The 19900-nt window shown below is 36.1% G+C and overlaps 1 protein-coding gene across 1 annotated transcript; it reads left to right on the forward strand.

Moving 5' to 3' along the window:
- The first annotated feature begins 18389 nt into the window (after positions 1–18389).
- Positions 18390–19339, forward strand: LOC130419973 (protein FAM163B). Its single transcript, XM_056747009.1, has 2 exons — positions 18390–18482; positions 18890–19339. The coding sequence occupies exons 1-2, from the start codon at positions 18390–18392 to the stop codon at positions 19337–19339; spliced, it is 543 nt and encodes a 180-aa protein (XP_056602987.1).
- The last annotated feature ends 561 nt before the right edge of the window (positions 19340–19900 follow it).

A 19900-nucleotide genomic window follows, 5' to 3' on the forward strand; every position in this document is an offset into this window, starting at 1 on the left:
GGCACTGGGCCCAAGAAAACTCCCCCCTAGACCCCCTGGCAGTATGATAGCTGTTAAAGGAGCAATGTGGAGAGAACTAAATATTACATTTATTATTGAGTGATGTGTTATGTTGATGTTTTAATGTTTGGTGGCTTAAAACATCATTGATCCTAGTGAAGAGATTGGCTCTGTGCTGTCTCGAATGCTGAGTAAATATCTGTGGGTATTCATGGGAATGAACCCTACATGACGTTTCACCATTGGGATTGTTGGTCCCATAATAGAGATGACATTAAAATAGACCCATATTTAGCTTCTTTTCCCTACTGAGTTCTTTTAATTCAGTATGACATACTGCTGTCTTTTTCTATAAATAAAAAATATTTGTCTTAACTTTATAACCCCCTGAATGTTCTTATGTAAGATCATTTTACCACGATTCACATCATGTTGTTGTAGTTTCTCTTAAAATCCAAGGTCGAAGCACCTCAAGGAGAGGACAGAATATGAGGTGTTGTCTTATAGACCTTGCCTGATATCTAGCTAAAATGTTTCAATAATACCTGCTCTGTTCTAAACACGCCATTGGTCCACTGGAAATCAATGTTTTCCTTTCCATTACTAAACTTTCCCTTCCGTCCAACTTCAGAGACTGTTGTCCCCCTAACAGAACAGATCAAAGGTCCCACATGATAAGATTGGTGTAATGTTTAAAGAAGGCATGATGATTGTCTTTGAACTATCATCTGTTTGCTTAAGTTTCTCTTAATCTAATTTAGTCTCATCGCACGTGAAGCACTTTACACAGATGTTCGTACGCAGCTGAGCCGAACCCTTTTTCACAGGCCCTTCGAATTTCCTCGAAGATGCACAGCAAACAACTAATTGAGTTTTTAACACCATTCAGGCCTGTTCATGTTTAGATGGGAGGAGTGTGAAGTGTTGTTGAGGAAATCTCGTTCAGATGGGAAACCACAAAGGAAAATCCTAAATAAAGGATTGTGGGAGGAAGTGGACTGTGAGAAAGGTGGACGGAGACAAAAGCCTAATATACATTCACTAATCCTGCGTAATGATTCTGTTAAACAATATCTTTTGTTCATTGTCTAAGTCTCTCTCACCCAACATACACAGTCTGCCACTGATAAAATAACGGTTCTTGTTTTAGGAAAAATAACCCTTTTCTGGCAAGTTCTACATAAAAACAAATCCCTGTAGGGTCAAAAATATTCTTTAGGTTAAATAACATGTAATTTAAAAATGAGGCTTTAATAAAAAAACATTACTGTTTAAGGCTTCACATCCATCAAGGCGCTTTTTCGCGGCTGAAAACGGCAGGCACTGATATGCTGAGCCAGGCGCTGGCGTTTTCAAAAAGGCGTTTGTTGGAGAAAAAAAACAGGAACGCCTTTTTGGACACAGCCCCTAAATTATTGATTTGATAGTGAATTCATTCACATTTGAGTAAGATTGAGTGCTTGAGTTCTTGTGTCTACCCTAGTGTAGTTATTTGTGATTTAATTCAAGTGTTGTTTTAGTCTTGTCTAGTGTAGGTAGTCCATGTTCCTGTTTATCTGTCATGTTTATAACCTTGTTCTTTATTATTTTCCCCCCTTGTGGGCTTTTGTTTTGTCTTTGTTATCAAAATGGTCTGTGTTAACCTATTACCTGCTGTCTGCGCCCGGGTCCTCTGTCCGTGTTTCACTACGTTCGTGAAAGTATTTTTTTTTTTTTTTTTTTTATAAAAACGGCATATTACAGAAAAAAACTGCATATTTCCAAGAAAAACACGTAAGTTTTGTGGGAAAAAACCCACTGTTATTTCATAGTATAGCACCATAGCTGTCAGAAAATGTGAATTTTTACTGGATTTTTAAAGTGAAATACGGTAAAATAATATCAAATTAGAGATAAGGAATGCAAATTAACAAAAACATTAAAACATGTAATATTTTTTCTTTTACAGTACTATCTGGCACCCCAGCTGACTCTGTATGAATTTGAGTGATGGAAATAACATAATAAACAAATCAAGAATGTATCCACATTGCCATGAGTTTATTTTGCGATTACAAAATGATTTATCAACAAACTTCGTAGGCGATGCACTCTGTCACATTTCATCCCTTTTAAGAAGCAGTAACATTATCTCAGTGATGTGTTTCAAAGAGAGAGAGAACAACATCTGCATCTGATCTCAGCAGGCTCCTCAAGCTCACTCTTACAAAACAAACAAACAAACAAACAAAATAATTCTGTTAGCGCTGTTTCTCCATCTGCTGACTCCGCTCTCTGTGTGTGTGTGTTTACATGTCTGTCCCTGTGAACTGTGCTCAGATGTGTTTCACCTGTCACCTGCCCTCATAGTAAACGGCTCTTCTGCCAAACAAAGGTAGCAGCAAACAGTGTTTATTTTCCAACCTGATATCTCTGTTCCCAGCTTAGTTGAACTGGTTCTGCAGTTTCCTTTAAATTCCTTCAGAGCCTGGGAACCAAGAGGCATGAGTGGAAAATGATAACTCGCCAACCTGTCTATTTACAGTAAACACCAAAAGCCCTGAAATGCCTTTAGCTTGAATGCGTGTTGTGGTTTCAGAATTCAACAGATAGTGTCCAACTGTATGTAAAACTCTGTTTGTGTTGTTTTTAAAAACGATCTCATGCCCTTATAATTAAGTGTGCGGGGCAGGGAATTCCCACAGGTAATCTAAGAAGCAAAGTTGTGAAGCTCCTATTTTTGTTTATAGGAGAAAAAATGACACACAGCACCGTTAAGACTCATGATTTATTGGAACAATGTGTTTCACCTTGCTTATTCAAGTTTACATTTATTTTCTGTTAGCACGTCACTGATGCTGTCAATAGGGCTTAACTTGTGTTTCATCTCAATCATTCCTTTGGTAAAGTTAAGTAAAAGTCTTAAGTAACTACTCAAGCTCGTAGCATTTCTACCGTGTTGGCGTGCATGTAGAGTTTAACAGATGAAAGCATCCGAAGAAGCCTCGGATAAAACCACAGGCTAAACTACGAGCGTTTTTGGTGACAGATAAGGATGGCTATGCGAGGTGGGCCATGTGTTCTGCCTCATTTAAAGGCCCTTGAGAAAAACCACTGACAGTCTGAGAGATAGCTGTGCGGCCTTAGATGGATTATCAGTTATTGTCCTTTAGATATGAGAAATGGGTGAACAGAGACAAGAGGTCTCTGTAAAACATAGTAAAACTTTTCATAGTTACACAAAAAACAACTAAATAGTTTTGAAGGGGTACTTCAGCCAAGAACAAAATGTCCCCATGTTTTAGTCACGTATAATTTTTCTTCCAAGCGGTAGAATGGGAGTGAATGGGGGATCATTTTTTGAAGCAAAATTTGGCCTCTTTGTTTGCTTTGTTAAATTGTGCTTAATTGTTCTAAAAATAATGGATCTTTTTGACTCATGGGGCATGTTTCTGTTGTTATAAAACGCAACTACATTGGTTTGGTTAAAGTATTCTTGTTTGTACAAGGCTGATTTCCTGTTTCTTGTTGTTACACCGGATGAGTTGAATAAGCATATTGTTTTCTTCAATGATAAGCTGGAAGTGGTCTGTCTGTAGTCCATTGCCATTCAAAATTAAAGAGTAAGACTGATCGGTTTAGTGTATCTTTCCAAAAGGATGTTGAATGGGATGTCTGGGAAATCAGTGCGTGGTAGTAGAATTGCTTCATGTTAACCCAAATAAACACATCAATGCTTGTGATTGTTAGTCACTGTATGAGCTAAATTTATTATAAAGACAGAAGCTAAATGGTCACAAAGCTAAAAATGCTCAAATTTGTCACATGCTATTTCTAACCGGAGAAGAAATAGGTTTTGCTCTGAGGTTTCTCTTTCATAAAGAGATCTGATGGAGTTCTCAGTTGTGCTTCATTCAAGTATGAACTTCAGATGTTTCTCCTAAAATTTAAGGAAAAACAAATTAGTAATAAGTAATATAATAGAAATTATATTAAATTGTTATGAAATGCATTATATAAAAAAGAATTGGGGTTTTCAATGAAAAATATACATTTTATGAACAGTTTTTTTATGAAGAACATAGGATCAGAAGGTTTGCAGCTGTGTTTGTGTAAGTCTATCTTATCTGAGTGTGATTGTGGGTCTGGCTCTGGAGAAGACGGCACAACAATGAACTCTTCATATGTCTCATCCAGAAAGCAAAGATACTCTATATAAAGGTGTCTTCCAAGTCTTCATTTCCAATTCATATTCATGTGGATATGTCTTATAGTGAGGCCATTTTATTAAACCGGATATCAATTTTCTCTGCCCAGGTGTTTAAACTAGTCACTTAAATGAAGCAATTTTCGAAGCAATTCTCACCTGAAGTCACTGGAGGTCTGTGAGAATTGCCACAACACTCCAACTGCCCCGCAGCAAGGCTTGCTTTTCTCATGCCAGTTTTTCACTTCACAGCCTCGAATAAAGGTTTATAAAATAATCATATTGGGAGTAGAGTGTGCAAGAGTTATTCAGTTTGAGAATAGAGGCTGAAATATAGCTTCAAAGACCATAAAACGCCTGGGAATTCAAGAGATGTTTGGATAGCAAATACCTACTCAAGGGATTCATGTTCATAAGTTTAAAGACAATAAAAAGAAAGTTCTGTTTTCCAGCTTAACCTGTCATGTTAATCATTTTTAACATTGTTGCTCAATTTTAATACATTTCTTTAAAACTTTGATTGTAAGGATATTTTTATCAGCTTACAGGCGATAAGCAGTTTTGGTGCTCGTCATTTAACATCCAGTGTAAAATCTGGTTCCAGACACAAAATCGATGTAAACACTGACGTAGACGAGTGTTGTATCTAAATGTGATGGTATACATTTTTCATCATCATGATGATAACTACTGCAACTTTTTTCATGGTTTACGAAATCACAGAATACAAAAACAGGTTGTAACACTTTTAAAACAGGTTAGAAAAACCCAGAATATTTAAATATAAAAAATTAAGTCATTATAAATAAATACAAATCTATAAAGAAACCCATGTAAAAACACAAGAACACAACAGTAAAATAAAATAATCAATAACTTTATGATTTTTAAAAAATAATTTAAAGGCTGGCATGTTTTGTGCCATATTCAAATGTTTAATATTTGACCCATGATTTCATTATGTTTTAGTCGTTTTTATGTAATGTCTGTATACACAAGGCCAAAATTATTTTCAATCATTCCCACACACTAAATTAGAACCAACTGATAAAAAGGAATGTGCATTCTTGAAATGAAATTGAGACAAAAGGTATTTATGTTTATTACCACAATATGTTGTATTATTGAATACCGACACATGTCTAGTGATGGCAGAAGGAGTAGAGAAAGAGACAGAATCATGTTGAATGAGAGAATGGGAGGGACAGAGCAGCGTCCCAGACCACAGGGAGGAAGAAAGTTCCCATGCCCTCGAGGCCTCTGGAGAACATTTATGGCAGATGTGACGTTTGGACCCTCATTCTAGAGAGACCACTATATAAGACCACAAGTCCAGAGAATCAACAGTAACATCTTGTTATCAACTTTCAAAATAAACACAGCATAAAAATTCATGTGACAAGCACCCACAATTCTGGGAAATCAGAAAATATAGGTCAGGTCAAGAGGATCAAATCAGGGCTTCGTAGCCAAATCTGTTTTGATGCACTTTTGGCTTCAAACCCTCGACCTAATTTTAGGCATTGTCAAATTTAGGATAAACTTAAATGAATGTCCACAGAGTGATTTCATGAAAACAAACACTGTTTCTGCTCAGCTTAATGCTTCATAAACCCCGCCAAGATTATCTAGAATAGACGTGATATAAGTTGACTTGTTTAGACAGGTCTATTTGACAACCACACATTGTTCTGCAAGACGATAAGAAAAAGAAAATAAAAGTGACAGACCGAGGGGTTTAAAGGAATAAGTGAGAGATGGAAGGATGAGGAAAAGTTTTCCAAGAAGCTGTCAGCATAAAGCAGCTGTGTGGAGAAGGACTTTATCTCCTAATGCACTCTATTACAGAGTCCTTTGAAAACGCCTCGTTCCTCCGAGGGTGGATGAAAAAGATCCGGATTGGCTCCTTCTTTAAATAGATTACGGTGTGAGCAGCCGCACGTCTGCCATGGCCACGTTTTCTTTGAAGCTTGAGAGAAGCTGTCGACGGTCATCAAACTCTGTCGGACTGAGATGCCAGGGCAACCCGAGGCCTGAAGGTCTCCATCCATGACGATTGAGAAATAAACCTCTGAACTGTGCTTGGGTGGAGGCCATGAGGAGGTCAGAAGGCATGTCTCAGTGTTTTTATATGGAAGCAGGGCCTGGAGTTTAGAGATTGGAGAGCGTGGAAAATATGGACTGGGGATTGGGCAGGAATTGTTATGAGAATGAGAAATGGGAAAATGAAACGCTGATCGTGTGGTTTATCAATCCAATCCTTAAAGAGATAATTCTTGCATCTCATCATTCAAATGTTATTTCAAACCATTGCGATGTTTTTCTTCTGTGGAACAGAAAAATATATTTTGACATATTTTGACATGAGGGTGAATAAATAATTGAACAAAAAAATGATCATTGGATGAACTATCTCTGCAACCGCGCTGCCTTATTCACGTCCTTTAGGGCTCCAGCCCATGTTGCTGTTTATTTGCGTCTTTGTATGTAACTTGTAAATGTGAATTAAGCACATCGCTTAATTCACATTAGGTTTATAAACGCAGCATAAAACATTTGTTGCAATTCTTGACACTTAATGTAGGTTATATTTATATTATTAAAGAATGTTGGTAATCAAACAACAACTCATTGACTTGCATTGCACGGTAAAGACTATAACAGTAAACTCTTTTTGTAATTTAACGGTCATTTTTAACATTTTACATGAAAAACGTTTCAAGAAATAACAGGAAATTTTGTTAAATTATAGGGTTTAATTTACAGTGTGGATTTTTGTCTGTACAATTAAAGTAAGTGGGTACCACCATTGTTCGTTTATCAACATTCTTAAAAATATCTGCTTTGATGTTCTGCAAAAGAAAAAAGTCATACAGGTATGAAATGACAAGATGGTGAATAAAAGATGACAGATGTTTCATTTTTGGGTGCACTGTCCCTTTAAGACATATAGACTGATTTAAACCACACAACAAAACAACTTCACATTGATTCATGATAATTTGTGTATTCACTGGAGTTATTGTTGTAGCCTGGTGTGAATAATTGAAGAAAAATCTAAGCTTCAATTACAGTATCAACTTTCAGCCCCTTCTTTTGTAATTTTACGTGAATGTGTTTCTTCTCTTTGACATGCTTGTTTGTCATGAGACCTTTTACAATGTACTGTCACACAAAAAGATGCTTAGAATGAATACGGCCGTTTTTCACAAGATGCCTTTGAAATAAATATGGTTTTAGCGAGTGTTTAGCAAAAGAGAACTGAGGCCTACAGTCCTCTGGGAGGAAATGAGCTTTCTTTCTCTGTAAATCCCGCTGGGAATAACAGTGACAATTCCACCACAAGATGAAGGCACTCCAGGTTTCATTTTTCCAAAGAGAAGCCATCAGCTCCTTTAGAAACAAAACTTGGGGCATATACTGTACATTTTGTAGATGGTTTATCAATGCATGGTAAAGCGTGCAATCTGATGCTATTGTTCTTCAGCACCTAAGGTGAAGCAGGATCTTCAGGCGTTGCTCGGGGAAAACAAAGAGACTTCCTTCGGACCTCCATCCTTTAGTTCTCATGTGAGATTGAGTTCCATGATTTTCCACAGAATTGGATTTTAGCATCAACTGACTCTGATATCTATGAATCAGAATGAATGTGCATTGGATATTTTGTTAAAAGTTAAATATTACAGCGGTTTCTGAGGACTAATAGTAGCTAAGTTTCAATCCACCTATTTTTATGCACATTTGGATGGAAAAGCCAAAATAAAACTTGCTCTCAATAGTAAGAATACATGCATTTACTACAATGGAAACACTGTAGTCTCACACAAGTCTCTGTGAACCGAAAGGTTGCGATTGTTTTTACTTTTTGACTTATTTTGATGCATTTCCGAGTGAAATGGAATTTCAAATGAGAAAAATAGTGGTTGTGGCTTTCATCTTTCTCTGCGATTTGATTGGATGTAAAAAAGCAGCCATTGCGTTTGGAAATGGAACTGGCAGCAGACGGACAGTTAAAGGGGAGGAGTTAACAGATGCTCCGCCCAAGCCGTCTAAAACACGTCATTTAAGATGGATAGTACAGGAAGGTGCATTTTCAGATTTTAACAAGATTATGAGGGCACACAAATTTTTTTCAGGAAAAAATAGGCATTGTTTTTAATTTCACTGGGACTTTAACCCTTTAAATTTCTAGATGCGCAACAAAAAAGTCACTTGACTTTGCACGTTGGACGGCATAACTGATAGTGTTTTGTTTTTGTCACGCCACCCTATTTTTATAACTTTTATATAGCGCAAGTTTGTTCAGGATGTTAAAAACACTGCTTTCATACACATTCTAATTATGCGCATAACTTAAATAACTTAGAAAAAGAGCTTTGGATAAAAGCGTCTGCCAAATGACTAAATGTAAATAGGGAACTTTGGATGGAAACATAGCCAGTGATAGAATGACCAAAGCAATGCACTCTACTGGCTCCATGTGGTGTTCATATTCTCTAAAGCTTTCCTGGAGGAAGATAAGATAATGTTAATTATATGAATTATAATATTATTATATTAAGATAATAGCAACACATTCAAATCAACCCATGTATATCGACATCATTTAAACACAAAGCAATATATTTGTACACCCTGCTGTTCTCAGATGGTTCAGATGTCAAATGCAAATCGTGACTCGCTAAGGTTTCCCCACCACGCCTCATTACAGGAGCAGAGGGATCAGAGCCCGGGGCCGTAACATGCGCCTGGCGTCTGCTGCCCGCGCTATCATCTGCCACTGGACTACAGAGAGTTCACTGTCACCGCAGTTAAATCTGCAAAGTTACACACACAAATAGCCTGAAGAGGTCTGATCTCCACCTGCCTTTCTCTTTACCCAAAGCAAACAAGAACAGAAGGCTGAGGAGTTCAGGAGAGACTCATGAATAGGAGGAGAATCAAGGAGGGGCGGTGATCTCGCTTCTTTCAATACACCTGGTTAAACATACAATGCAATGTCATGACAATTTTTTCATCATTTACTCATCCCCAAACCTGCATGACTTTCTTTCTTCTGCAGAACACAAAAGAAGATATTTTGAAGAATGTTGGTAACCAAACAACATTGGACCTCATTGACTTCCATTGTATGGACACAAAACCACTGCAGCGTTTCTCAAAATATCTTCTTTTATGTTTCACTAAGTAAAAGACTTATATACAGGTTTTAAACGACATTTTTTGGTGAATATTTAAAAGGCAATGTGAGTACTTTCACATAGAGTATGATTTATTTGACTCTTTCTTAAGAGCTTAACAAATCCCATCATGAAACCAAACCCAACATGTCACAATCTTAGCCAAAGCGTTCTCCGCCCACCAATCCCTATTGGTTAGGAGTCATTAAACATATGTCTTGGATTCCGTTGTAATCGTTTTATACCCTAAACTGCACAAAAGGACCAACTTTCCCTCTAAAACATTACTTGACTCAAAAGCCATGAGCAGATGAAGTATAACTGACACCGAGGAAAGACAAAGAGCTGACGGCCCGTGGAGAAATGTGCTTAAGAGCCAGAACAATAGCTGAAAGAGGAGAGAGGCTGAGGCCGTGATGGAGGCAACGCTTGTAATGAGGGATTAGAGTCGGCATTATGATTCTTTATTAAGATATTTCTTATCCTTGTTAGACGGAATCTAATGCCAGCGGATCGATTCCCCCTCGTTCTCAAAGACAGAGAGAGAAATGCAGAGAACATTATGGGGAATGAGAAAGTTTTCAAAACTCAATTTTGCTCTGAAAACGGATAAGCAAATTTAGGAAATGTTTTAGAAAAAACGTAAATAGGTTCTTAAGAAAAATACGTTGAATAAGTTCTTCAATTAAATTTGAATTCAGTAAATTAATGCAACAAGACACAATACATATAATGTGAGACAAATTCAATGAAATGAGCATAAATATCCTTTAGGCTACAGTATAAATATTGTACAGTATGTATGTCTTATTATAATATTTGTAGAATAATGATTTTTAAGATTTGTTGTCTTGTCCTAACAACGAAAAAATAACGTGTTTATATTAATAATAAATAGTAATGAGATTAAAAAAAAAAGATTTTTATTTATTTATTAAAGTTTAAAGGTTGTTGCTATTCGGAAGATTTCTAAAAAGAATATAGTGTATGTGATGCATGGTTTACAGTAATTGTATGCACTGCAGGTACGTTTTTCTGTATTAAACAGATTAGTTTCAACAAAACACGTTATTTTAGAAAGTCATACAAGTTTGGAATGGAGTGGGAGTTAACTAGTTTTCAAGTCCTTCAAGGTTGTCTAAATGCTTTACTATTATAAGCCATAATGTGGGCGCCATGTGGTTCAGTGGACTGTGCACCGACATATTGTGCAGCAGCACTTCCGGCGGCCCTGAGTTCCAATCGTGGTCCCTTCCCGGCTTCCGATTCCCCCTCTCTCATCCAATAATTCCCTGTCTCAATCTCCACTGTCCAATCCATACACAAAAAAGCCATATTTTCTGTAATTCTTAAAATATTTTTTTGCATTGTCATCAAAGTGATATCAGTTTATATTGTGGGATCTTTTCAGTATCTCAGAAGCACACAAAGAATGACATGTGTCTAGGTCTGCAGAAAACCAATCCTAAATGTCAATATTTACCAATAAAAGCAAATCTCAGAGCTAATCTACACCGCCATCAGAAGCACAAGAATATTTGTGTTTATTATTTTTGTCTAAAACTCTGCAGCTCTGATTGACAGCAGATGGAGCCTGATGGGAGTTTGCATGTGTTTGCATAAGAGAGATAGTGAGTCTGATCAACTGTTGAGATAGTGCGAGCTGTCTGCCAGATCTCACAGAAGCGTGTATGGTAAGAGACGAGGGAGGAGTCTCACACTCGCCCTCTTTTCTCACCTCAGGCAGGCCATGAGACCTGTTCTTACATGCTGACTGTGTTAAGCCTGTTGGGGGCTCAGTGCATGCTGGAACAGGTCCTCACAAGCTCTCTGTATTGGGTTAAATGGAAATGCAAATCTTTCTAGCAGAGTTTGCGTTGTTTTATGTGTGGCATTGAGTAAAGAGTTAGGTTTGATACTCTTTTCCAAACGTTGCAGCAAGAATTTTGGCTCTTAGAAAATAAATATTTTAAAAAATGCTTTTCTTTATGAGAGGAAATGCAACGATTAATCAAGAAAAGGGTGCTTGCAATGTGAATCAATTCAACCAAACAATAACCTAAAAGTGTTAAATTCAAAGAGATTAGTTGACAAATGACAAATTCTTTCATCTTTTACTCACCATCACGTCATGCCAAACCTGTATGACTTTCTTCTGCAGAACACAAAAGAAGATATAACAAAGAGCACTGGTCCCCATTGGCTTCCATTTCATGGACACAAACGATGAACTGGATGAAATTCATTTAAGATGCTGTTTTACGGAGAGCAGCGCCCTCATCTGGTAATAAGGCTTAGGTTCACACTGCAAAAAATGACCTTCTTGCTTAGACTTTTTTTCTTGTTTTTAAGTAAAAATGGCTAAACATTCTTGAATCAAGAAGCATTTTCTTGATGAGCAAACTGACCATTAAAAAAATATGAAATTTCAGTGAATCTGTCCTTAAAACAAGCAAATCAAATTGCCAATGTGGTAAGAAAAATAATCTTGAATTGAGTGACTAAGAAAAATGTCAACCTTACCATAAACCTTAATTCAAGATTATTTTTCTTACCCCATTGGTAGATTTTTTTGCTTGTTTTAAGCACTAATTCACTGAAATTTCATATTTTTCCCAAAACAAGACTTATTTTCCTAGGTCATTTTGCTCATCAAGAAAATACATCTTGATACAATAATTTGTAGAAATTTTGACTGGAAAACAAGAAAAAAAAACTAAGTTAGAAAGTCAGTTTTTGCAGTGCATCATTGACGGTTTGGCGTCTATAACCAACAAGGCATGTTTGATAGAATTTTTTTTAAAGTGAGGAATCAATTCCCATGTCTTCTATTGTTCATGTCAAAAGTCGTATTTGGTTTTTGGATTTATTTAGTCAGATTACAAATTATTCAGAAGTCAATAGAGATATTGTGTGACAAGCAAAGTTAAAGGAAAAAATGAATTAATGAAATGAATTTCTAATAAAATAGCATTGTAGCATTAATTTCAGTAATATTATTAAATCATAATTTGAAAACAATAATAATTTGAAGGATATTTCTGTATACAATAAACAATTTTGGCTTGTGTCTGATTTTAATTTCAAATCCAGTCTAGGTAATGTAAAATAAATACTGAAAAAAGTAGTTTAGAACAACATGAGGAACATTATTTTACATGTGAAAGGTCATACCCTGAGATTTTAAAGTTTGACTGCTTTGTTGATATATATTATTTATAATCAGTTTGTCATGAAGCTTTCTTTTCCATCCCCCCTAAAAGGCAAAAAGCTATAGTAAATGTAATAGTCCTGGGTCATAAAATGGAGCGCGCCAATAAATTGACAATAAGATTAACCATTAACAAAGAGTTAACAAAGCAAGGGAATTCATAACCGTGCTGAGACTAGTGTGCTTTAAGTATGTTTTTTTTGGTCTTGTGGACTCATTTTTAATCAATACAGCAATAACAAATTGTAAAAATACTTACAGATGATTACTTTTTTCCAATTAGGAGCAACAGCAAATATGGCTTATGTTTATAATTTACTGTACCTCTTTTGAATCAAATTCATGAAATAATGTGATATTCAAACAACAATTCAGTGATTAAAATCAATGTGAATTCAGTGAATAAACATCAATGTTTGTGGTTAAAAATATATGTATATTTTTTTTATTCAAAATTAATAATAATAAGCGTTATAAACAGGCCCGGTCCATCAGAGCCAACACAACGTGAGCTTTACACACAAAGAGGGAACTGGACTGTTGAAAACACCACAATGATGTCCATATAATTTGGTTGCTTACACAATGCTCTACTTATAGATCTACAGGAGAACACTATATAAACAAATACGCTGTACTAAACAATTTTATTGAAAGAGACAAAAGCTTGTGATTCTCCAGCAACAGACTTCCACCAGTATTCACAGAAACTCTTTATGACCTGCTGAGCGCTAACAGAAGTACACTACATGCGTGGTGGAGGATCTTCTCTCCTCTGAGATGGAAAGCCGCGAGTGCTTTCGCACCAAATGATTCTATACCTGCTGCATTTCCTACACCATGAATAAAAGATGACTCTTACTCTCCTAACAGATCTGAAATGTCTCAGTAAATTGTCCCAGATGTGGAAAAATTGTAAAGGTGTGCTTACTATCACTCTCTTTCCTCTCTTTTCCTTGGTGAACACAAATGCTATATAGGCTAATGTAGCTGTCTCATACCGTCCTTGAAGTTCACATTGATAGCTAAAGGTTATATGTTATGTTCTAATCTTGCAAAAATGCAATTTAGGTGCATAAAGCCAAAATAGGTTCTTTATGACTTTAAATGGCTTGGGTCCATTTAAAGTCTTCATTGCAAGTCTATGAAGTGAAATGAAGTGTTGTTTTAATGTTGTCAAAAGGTTTATGAGTATCCAATCACTGGAAGTAATGGCAGAAGGATAATGGGCTACTTGTGTACAAATACAGGCTTTTATAACAGTGCACTTTTATTGAGTCTGCAGACGTCGGCATGACGACTAACGAACACAGTTTCAGATAGCATTAACCTTTGGCCATCAAATATAAAAATAAAACTGTAAAATCTCTTCTGAAGCATTTGAAGTACTCATGGACACTGCAGTGATCCACTGCTCTGGGTGTACGCGTATTCACGACTTGCCTTGCGTTTGTTCACTGCTCTCTGGATGGGTTAAATGCAGAGGTCACATTTTGGATACGGGTCACCATATCCGACAAATAGGTCACTTTCACTTTGGCCTACTCTATATTTAAAGGAATAATCCACCTTCAAAAAGAAGATTCTGTCATCATTTACTCACCCTGTTGTCATTTTAAACCTGTGTGATTTTCTTTCTCTGGCAAAACACACAAAAGAAGATATTTAGAAAAATGTTGGTAACCAAAAATAGTTATAGTTAGTTTGTATAGACTCAAAACCAATGCAAGTCAATGGGGACCAACGGTTTTCTGTTACCAGCATTCTTCAATATATCTTCTCTGTGTTGTACTGAAGAAAGTCAGACAGATTTGAAATAAAAAGATGGACTGTAAATAATGACAGAATTTTCATTTTGAAGGTGAACTATTCCTAAATTTCGATCATTTGGGAATTAAAGCCAAATTTAATCTCAGTTGCAAACTCTTAAAGCTGTGTGTCCGCAGTCATGTCGTATTACTTTCAGCATTCGGCTGGAGGACAGCTCTTCTTTTTCACTCGCACTTTTTGACAGGACTGTCTTGTTCCTCATCAAATATACATGCACTTTGTCTTCTAACACATTTGCATAGTGAAGCCGCAAGAATCCTTTCCTATCCATTTGTGCTCTTGTGATTCAGTCAGAAGGAGCAGTCCACAAAATCCGAGAGTCCCTTCATTATAGAGGAACTGACATCACTCACATTTTTACAAAAAAGCACATCAAATTTCTTAATCTTCTCGCTGGCTTTTTCCCTAAGGGTGTCCTTCCCTCTGGAATAAGGTCAGTAAGCAAGCAACACGGATTTAATGAAACGCTTTAATCTTCAGACACAAATCCAACTGTTTTGTTGTCCAATGAATATAAAATTCACAAAGATGCCAGCATTGGATTAGGACATATTACAGAATTATCATCATCAGAATGACACAGCAATATATACGGTATATTATAAACATATGTATCTCTAAGACATGTTCAGTGTAATTGACCTCGTGCATCATCTATGATCTGTTGTATGTAACACATGTGTCAACTCTTTATTAAATCAGATCGTCATGTACTGATGAACAAACTCTTCTGAATACATTAAGACTCCCAACACAGTCACAATGGTACAATGGTAATAGTAACCTATTGATCTACTCATATTTTTGCCAATTCAATAAAAAATGAATAATATGTTGAAAACAACTATACAGAAGATCTTAATATAATTTGTGATTAGTAATGGGTTTGTAAATCTGTAAAATTAAAAAAGTTGTTCTTAATTAAAAATTAAAAAGTTGTTCATTCAGAAAATATATATAATGGAGATGACTGTCGTCAAAAGTGAATTTGCAAAGGTTTGCCCTCAAATAGAAGGCCTTTTTCAACTCTGTTTTACATTTACACTATTTGAATGTTTTTCAAAGCTACTGGATAGGATCACAGTATTAGAAACAGCAATTGTAGTATAAAACAACAGTGCTCAACAACACAAAAGCTTTTTTTTTCGTTTTTCCACATGTCTCAAACTTCCTTTGTGTGTCCTCATGCAATCAGTTTTGTTCAGTGTTTCAACCCAAATATTCCAGTGAATGTGAAGGCACGGATGCTCATATGGGAGTTCTGAGAGAGCCGTTTTTTGAGAGGAAGAGAAAAATAACCTTCCCTTACACTGCATCTTTACTTATGAATTTATCATGACCATGTCCGTACAATACACTGGAATCTCAGCCTCCTTTCATATTTGAAAGTTAAATAATTGATATGATAAAATGTGGTTTTCACCAAATATCTCCTCTTAGTAGCACTCAAAGTGGTACAACAGGAGGTTGGCTGGTGAAGAGCTCGAAATGGGACTAAAAGTGAAGTGTGTGTGCGTTTGTATGTGTGCCCGTGCGCACAATGTCTAATCTAATAAACTGTTTTGAGGTCACCTGCAGCTTTAATAAAACTTTATCTGTAATCTTGTCTGTAAACCCACTTTTATCTGCATATCATGTGACTTGTGCACTAAAGGTAGCTTTGTGAATGCTAAAGACAGAATGCTCCATCATTTGTAATTCTGATAAATGTGTGTAGAATGCAGATCGTGGAGATAACAGTAATTGATTTACTTTAAATAAGAAATACGTTTATATTAATAGAATGTAAGAAATCACTTCAGGTGGACTGACTGTATAAACGAACGTCACCTCATTGGAGTTCGTGGAGCGCGCACGTCTGTCGCGGACGCGCATCTCAGGTCTCCAGTGATGTGAAGATACCGCTCACTGAGAAAACTTCAGCTCTATAATCGACTTATTTTTATCGCATTAAAATTGACATTTTATTTCGTCTGAAGATGTTTGCCATAAAAGCGTTTTTAAGTGTGGCGAATGCATTGGATAAGGGCGGTGTGTTCTGTATAATGTAAGTATAAACGTCTTCTGAATGAATGAAATTAGCATTTTATTGGTTCGACCAAGTTCATTCAACACATGATAGAACATTATTAGATTGATCAGATACGTCCTTAAACTGTATTTTTTCACTCATATTGCTGTATAAATTTCAACAAAAAAAAACAGTTTTTTGAACTGTTTTTTGTAGCTTTTGTAAGTGATGATGTCTAACGTATATAGAAAATAACTATATAGATCAATAATTCTACAAAAATATAGTTCAAAATAACTTGTATATTTTTACACTAAGTAGATGCATTAGCATGTTTTAGAGTACATGAATTATTTAAATATAAAATAATTGAATGAATTAGCAGATTAGACGCAGATTTGGGGACTTTTGTCACTTTTTTGATGAATGTAATGTAACACCACATTTTTATGTATTGCTTTGCATATGTTCACATCCTCATCATTTAGTAAAGTAAAATTATACCCTGTGGAGGATGATGATATTTCGTTGAGTTAATGCATGCTTAATGAATAATTATTTCAGGGCAGTGATCAATGGTTATGTGTAAAAAATGGTTAATTCAATTTGTTTGAAAGTAGTGAAACAATTGTACATTTTTCCAAGATGCATTTAATTACATGCATTACATGTAACATGTTTCATGCAGAAATTTTCAACATGCATATTTGTTGCAAGGGGCTTTCAGGACAAATGTCTGAGTTTGTGAAATAATCTTTTGGATTGCATTGTTTAGAAGTTATTTTACCTCAGACATTGTGTTTCTCACGGTTGACTGCACGATGGCCTTTATATTTGGTTATATAAGTGATTTGTGCATCTGGGTGACTAGTTTATGTGGGCTTGATGACTCTGTGGCCTGAGGAAGGTCCAAATACTGTCATCACAAATTCTGAAATTCATATTAAGCAAGTCTTTCTGGTTCACTCGTGGTTACTTGCACATAATCACATTTGTCTATGTCCTTCATTAACATTTCATATGACAGAGATTTGTAAGATTAACCAGGTGTATTGTTAGTTTGACTAATTGTGAGTTAAATAATTTATGAATGTTTTTAATTGCTTCATTGGCTCATTACTGATTTCCTTTAGTAAGACACCTTATTGACGATTTTGAAAAATAACTGAAACGAGAGTTAAAAAAAAAATATTCACCTTTATGTCATTTAAAATCTACATGACTTTGAGAAATGTTTCAAGGATTTGTCTCCATAATGGAAGTACATGGGGGTCTGTGTTGTTTGGTTACAAACATTCTTCAAAATGTCTTCTTTTGTGTTCTGCAGAAGGAAGAAAGACATACAGGTTTGAAATGACATGAGGGTGAGTAAATGGGGAAAGTTCTGTGTTATTACATGTTATTATCTGTGTTATTATAAGTATCTACTGCAATTGAGCATCTTGGATGTCTCACAGACACATATCCAGTCAACAGTTCCTTCAGTTTATTTGTGCATGTCATTGTTTCCAATATTGGTTGGCTTTATTTGATGGCCTTTTGTAATTTTACAGAATTTCTTTGTCATTTTTTACAGATTTGCAAGCAAACCGTCAACAAAATTTACAGATTTTTGTATGCATTTTTTAAATACAGTAAAAAAAATCAGGAGAGACAGCAAATTTATAAGAAACCGGGAAAACCATGTTAATACAGGGATAAACTGTTATTTTACTGTTGAATTCTGTTGCCCCAGCTGCAAATCTTTGTTTTTTAACAAGATTTTAATATTTTTCAGTTTATTTCTGAAAAAACAGTCAAAAACTCTAAAATTAGAGAAAGAGACAGAAAATGTAAAGAAAAACAGGGAAAACATCTATTATACAGATTATTTTATCATGTAATTTTACAGGACAAATATATTATTTTACGGTATATTTCTGTCACTCCAGCTTTTTACAGTGCACAGTTTGTTGATGGAGAGGATTTCGAATGTCAGCTGGAACAGTGGTCATCACAGGTGGAATCTTAGCTGCCCTCATCTTGCTGACTATTGTTACGTTCCTGTGTTACTGTAGGCTGCAGGTAATTCTGCTTTGACATTTCTGTACTGACACGTATATTTAAAATTTTAGATAAATGAGATCAAATTTAAGCATCACCAGCAGGCTGGTGTGTCTGTCTTCACCATGCTTCTTAAGTCATTCGAAACCTGAATGACTTTACTTCTTCTGCGGAAAACAAAAGAAGATATTTTGAGAAATGTCTGTGTGGTTTTGTGTCCATACAGTGAATATCAATAGGGTACCAATGTTGTTTGATTACCAACGTTCTTCGTTATATCTTCTTTTAATTTTTACTTTTGGCTGAACTATCCCTTTAACTACCCTCACCAAAAAGATTACATCATATAAACCAGGGTCAAGCTGTGATCAAAAAATGAAAAGCATGTTCTTTTTCCTTGCTCTTTACATTGTCATTTTGCCTATTAGTATTACTGCTGTAGACGGGAAGAATCGGAGGGGGGGGAGGAGGAGGAGGCTGACGTCACCAAGGCATCTCTGAGTCCACCGCGACAATCGAGCCCACCCGAGAGTCCGCTGAGCCTTCATCCCTTCCCCGAATACGCCTCCTCCAATCAGCTTCTAATGACAGCCGAGCCTTTCGAATCCAATGGACCACTCAGCTATCCTCAATACACCCCACGGATGCCCTACAGGCCCAGCCGCTCTTACACTTTCTGCCCGTCTTGCTCTGGATATCAGCCGCTTTACGTGAGCCCTCAGGAGGGCCTGCGTAATGGAGGCGGCAGGATCTCCTACAGGACTCAGGAGGAATTGGACCTGCCCATGGACACGGCCAGCTTAACCAAACTCAACCTCTTCCGCTCACTTACCATGCAGGACATTCTGACCCATCCCAGCATCAGCACTGATGTGTAGCACCTCTTATTCACCTGAAGTATCATGCCAGTCACACTGATTTTATTGGTTTAATTCATGTAACGTGTGGGATGCTTTCAGTTAAGGTGATCAATGAAAACTCACTTGATTGCAAGGGCATCTGCTTTTATATAAATGTTTGCACCTCTTATGTGTAATTTATAGGGCTTTAAATGGCATGAGAATAGATTTTTTTGGGATTATCTATCACATTTTTCTGGATCACTGGATATTTACTGCTGTAGTAAACTATTGATTAAATTGTAGAAAAAAAGACATGCGTGCGTATGACGTGTTTTACGTTTAGGATTGTGAATTTGTGTGTTTCTTTAATCTGTTGATTGACATGTTTTATACAGTAATTCTCTGCATTTCAATTTGTGTTTAGTGCCACTTGGATTTCCATTGTTTTATTCGGAAAACAAGACACATTCTGAAAGATTATTTATAATACTAAATGACTTAAATCTTTAGTGTATTATTAAGTGTTTCATTTATTAACTCTTTTGAGATTTGTTTACACAAAACGTTTGCTATGTGGTGATGGTTCTTTTATGCTTG

This window comes from Triplophysa dalaica, chromosome 4, assembly GCF_015846415.1.
Source record: "Triplophysa dalaica isolate WHDGS20190420 chromosome 4, ASM1584641v1, whole genome shotgun sequence".
Taxonomy (NCBI): domain Eukaryota; kingdom Metazoa; phylum Chordata; class Actinopteri; order Cypriniformes; family Nemacheilidae; genus Triplophysa; species Triplophysa dalaica.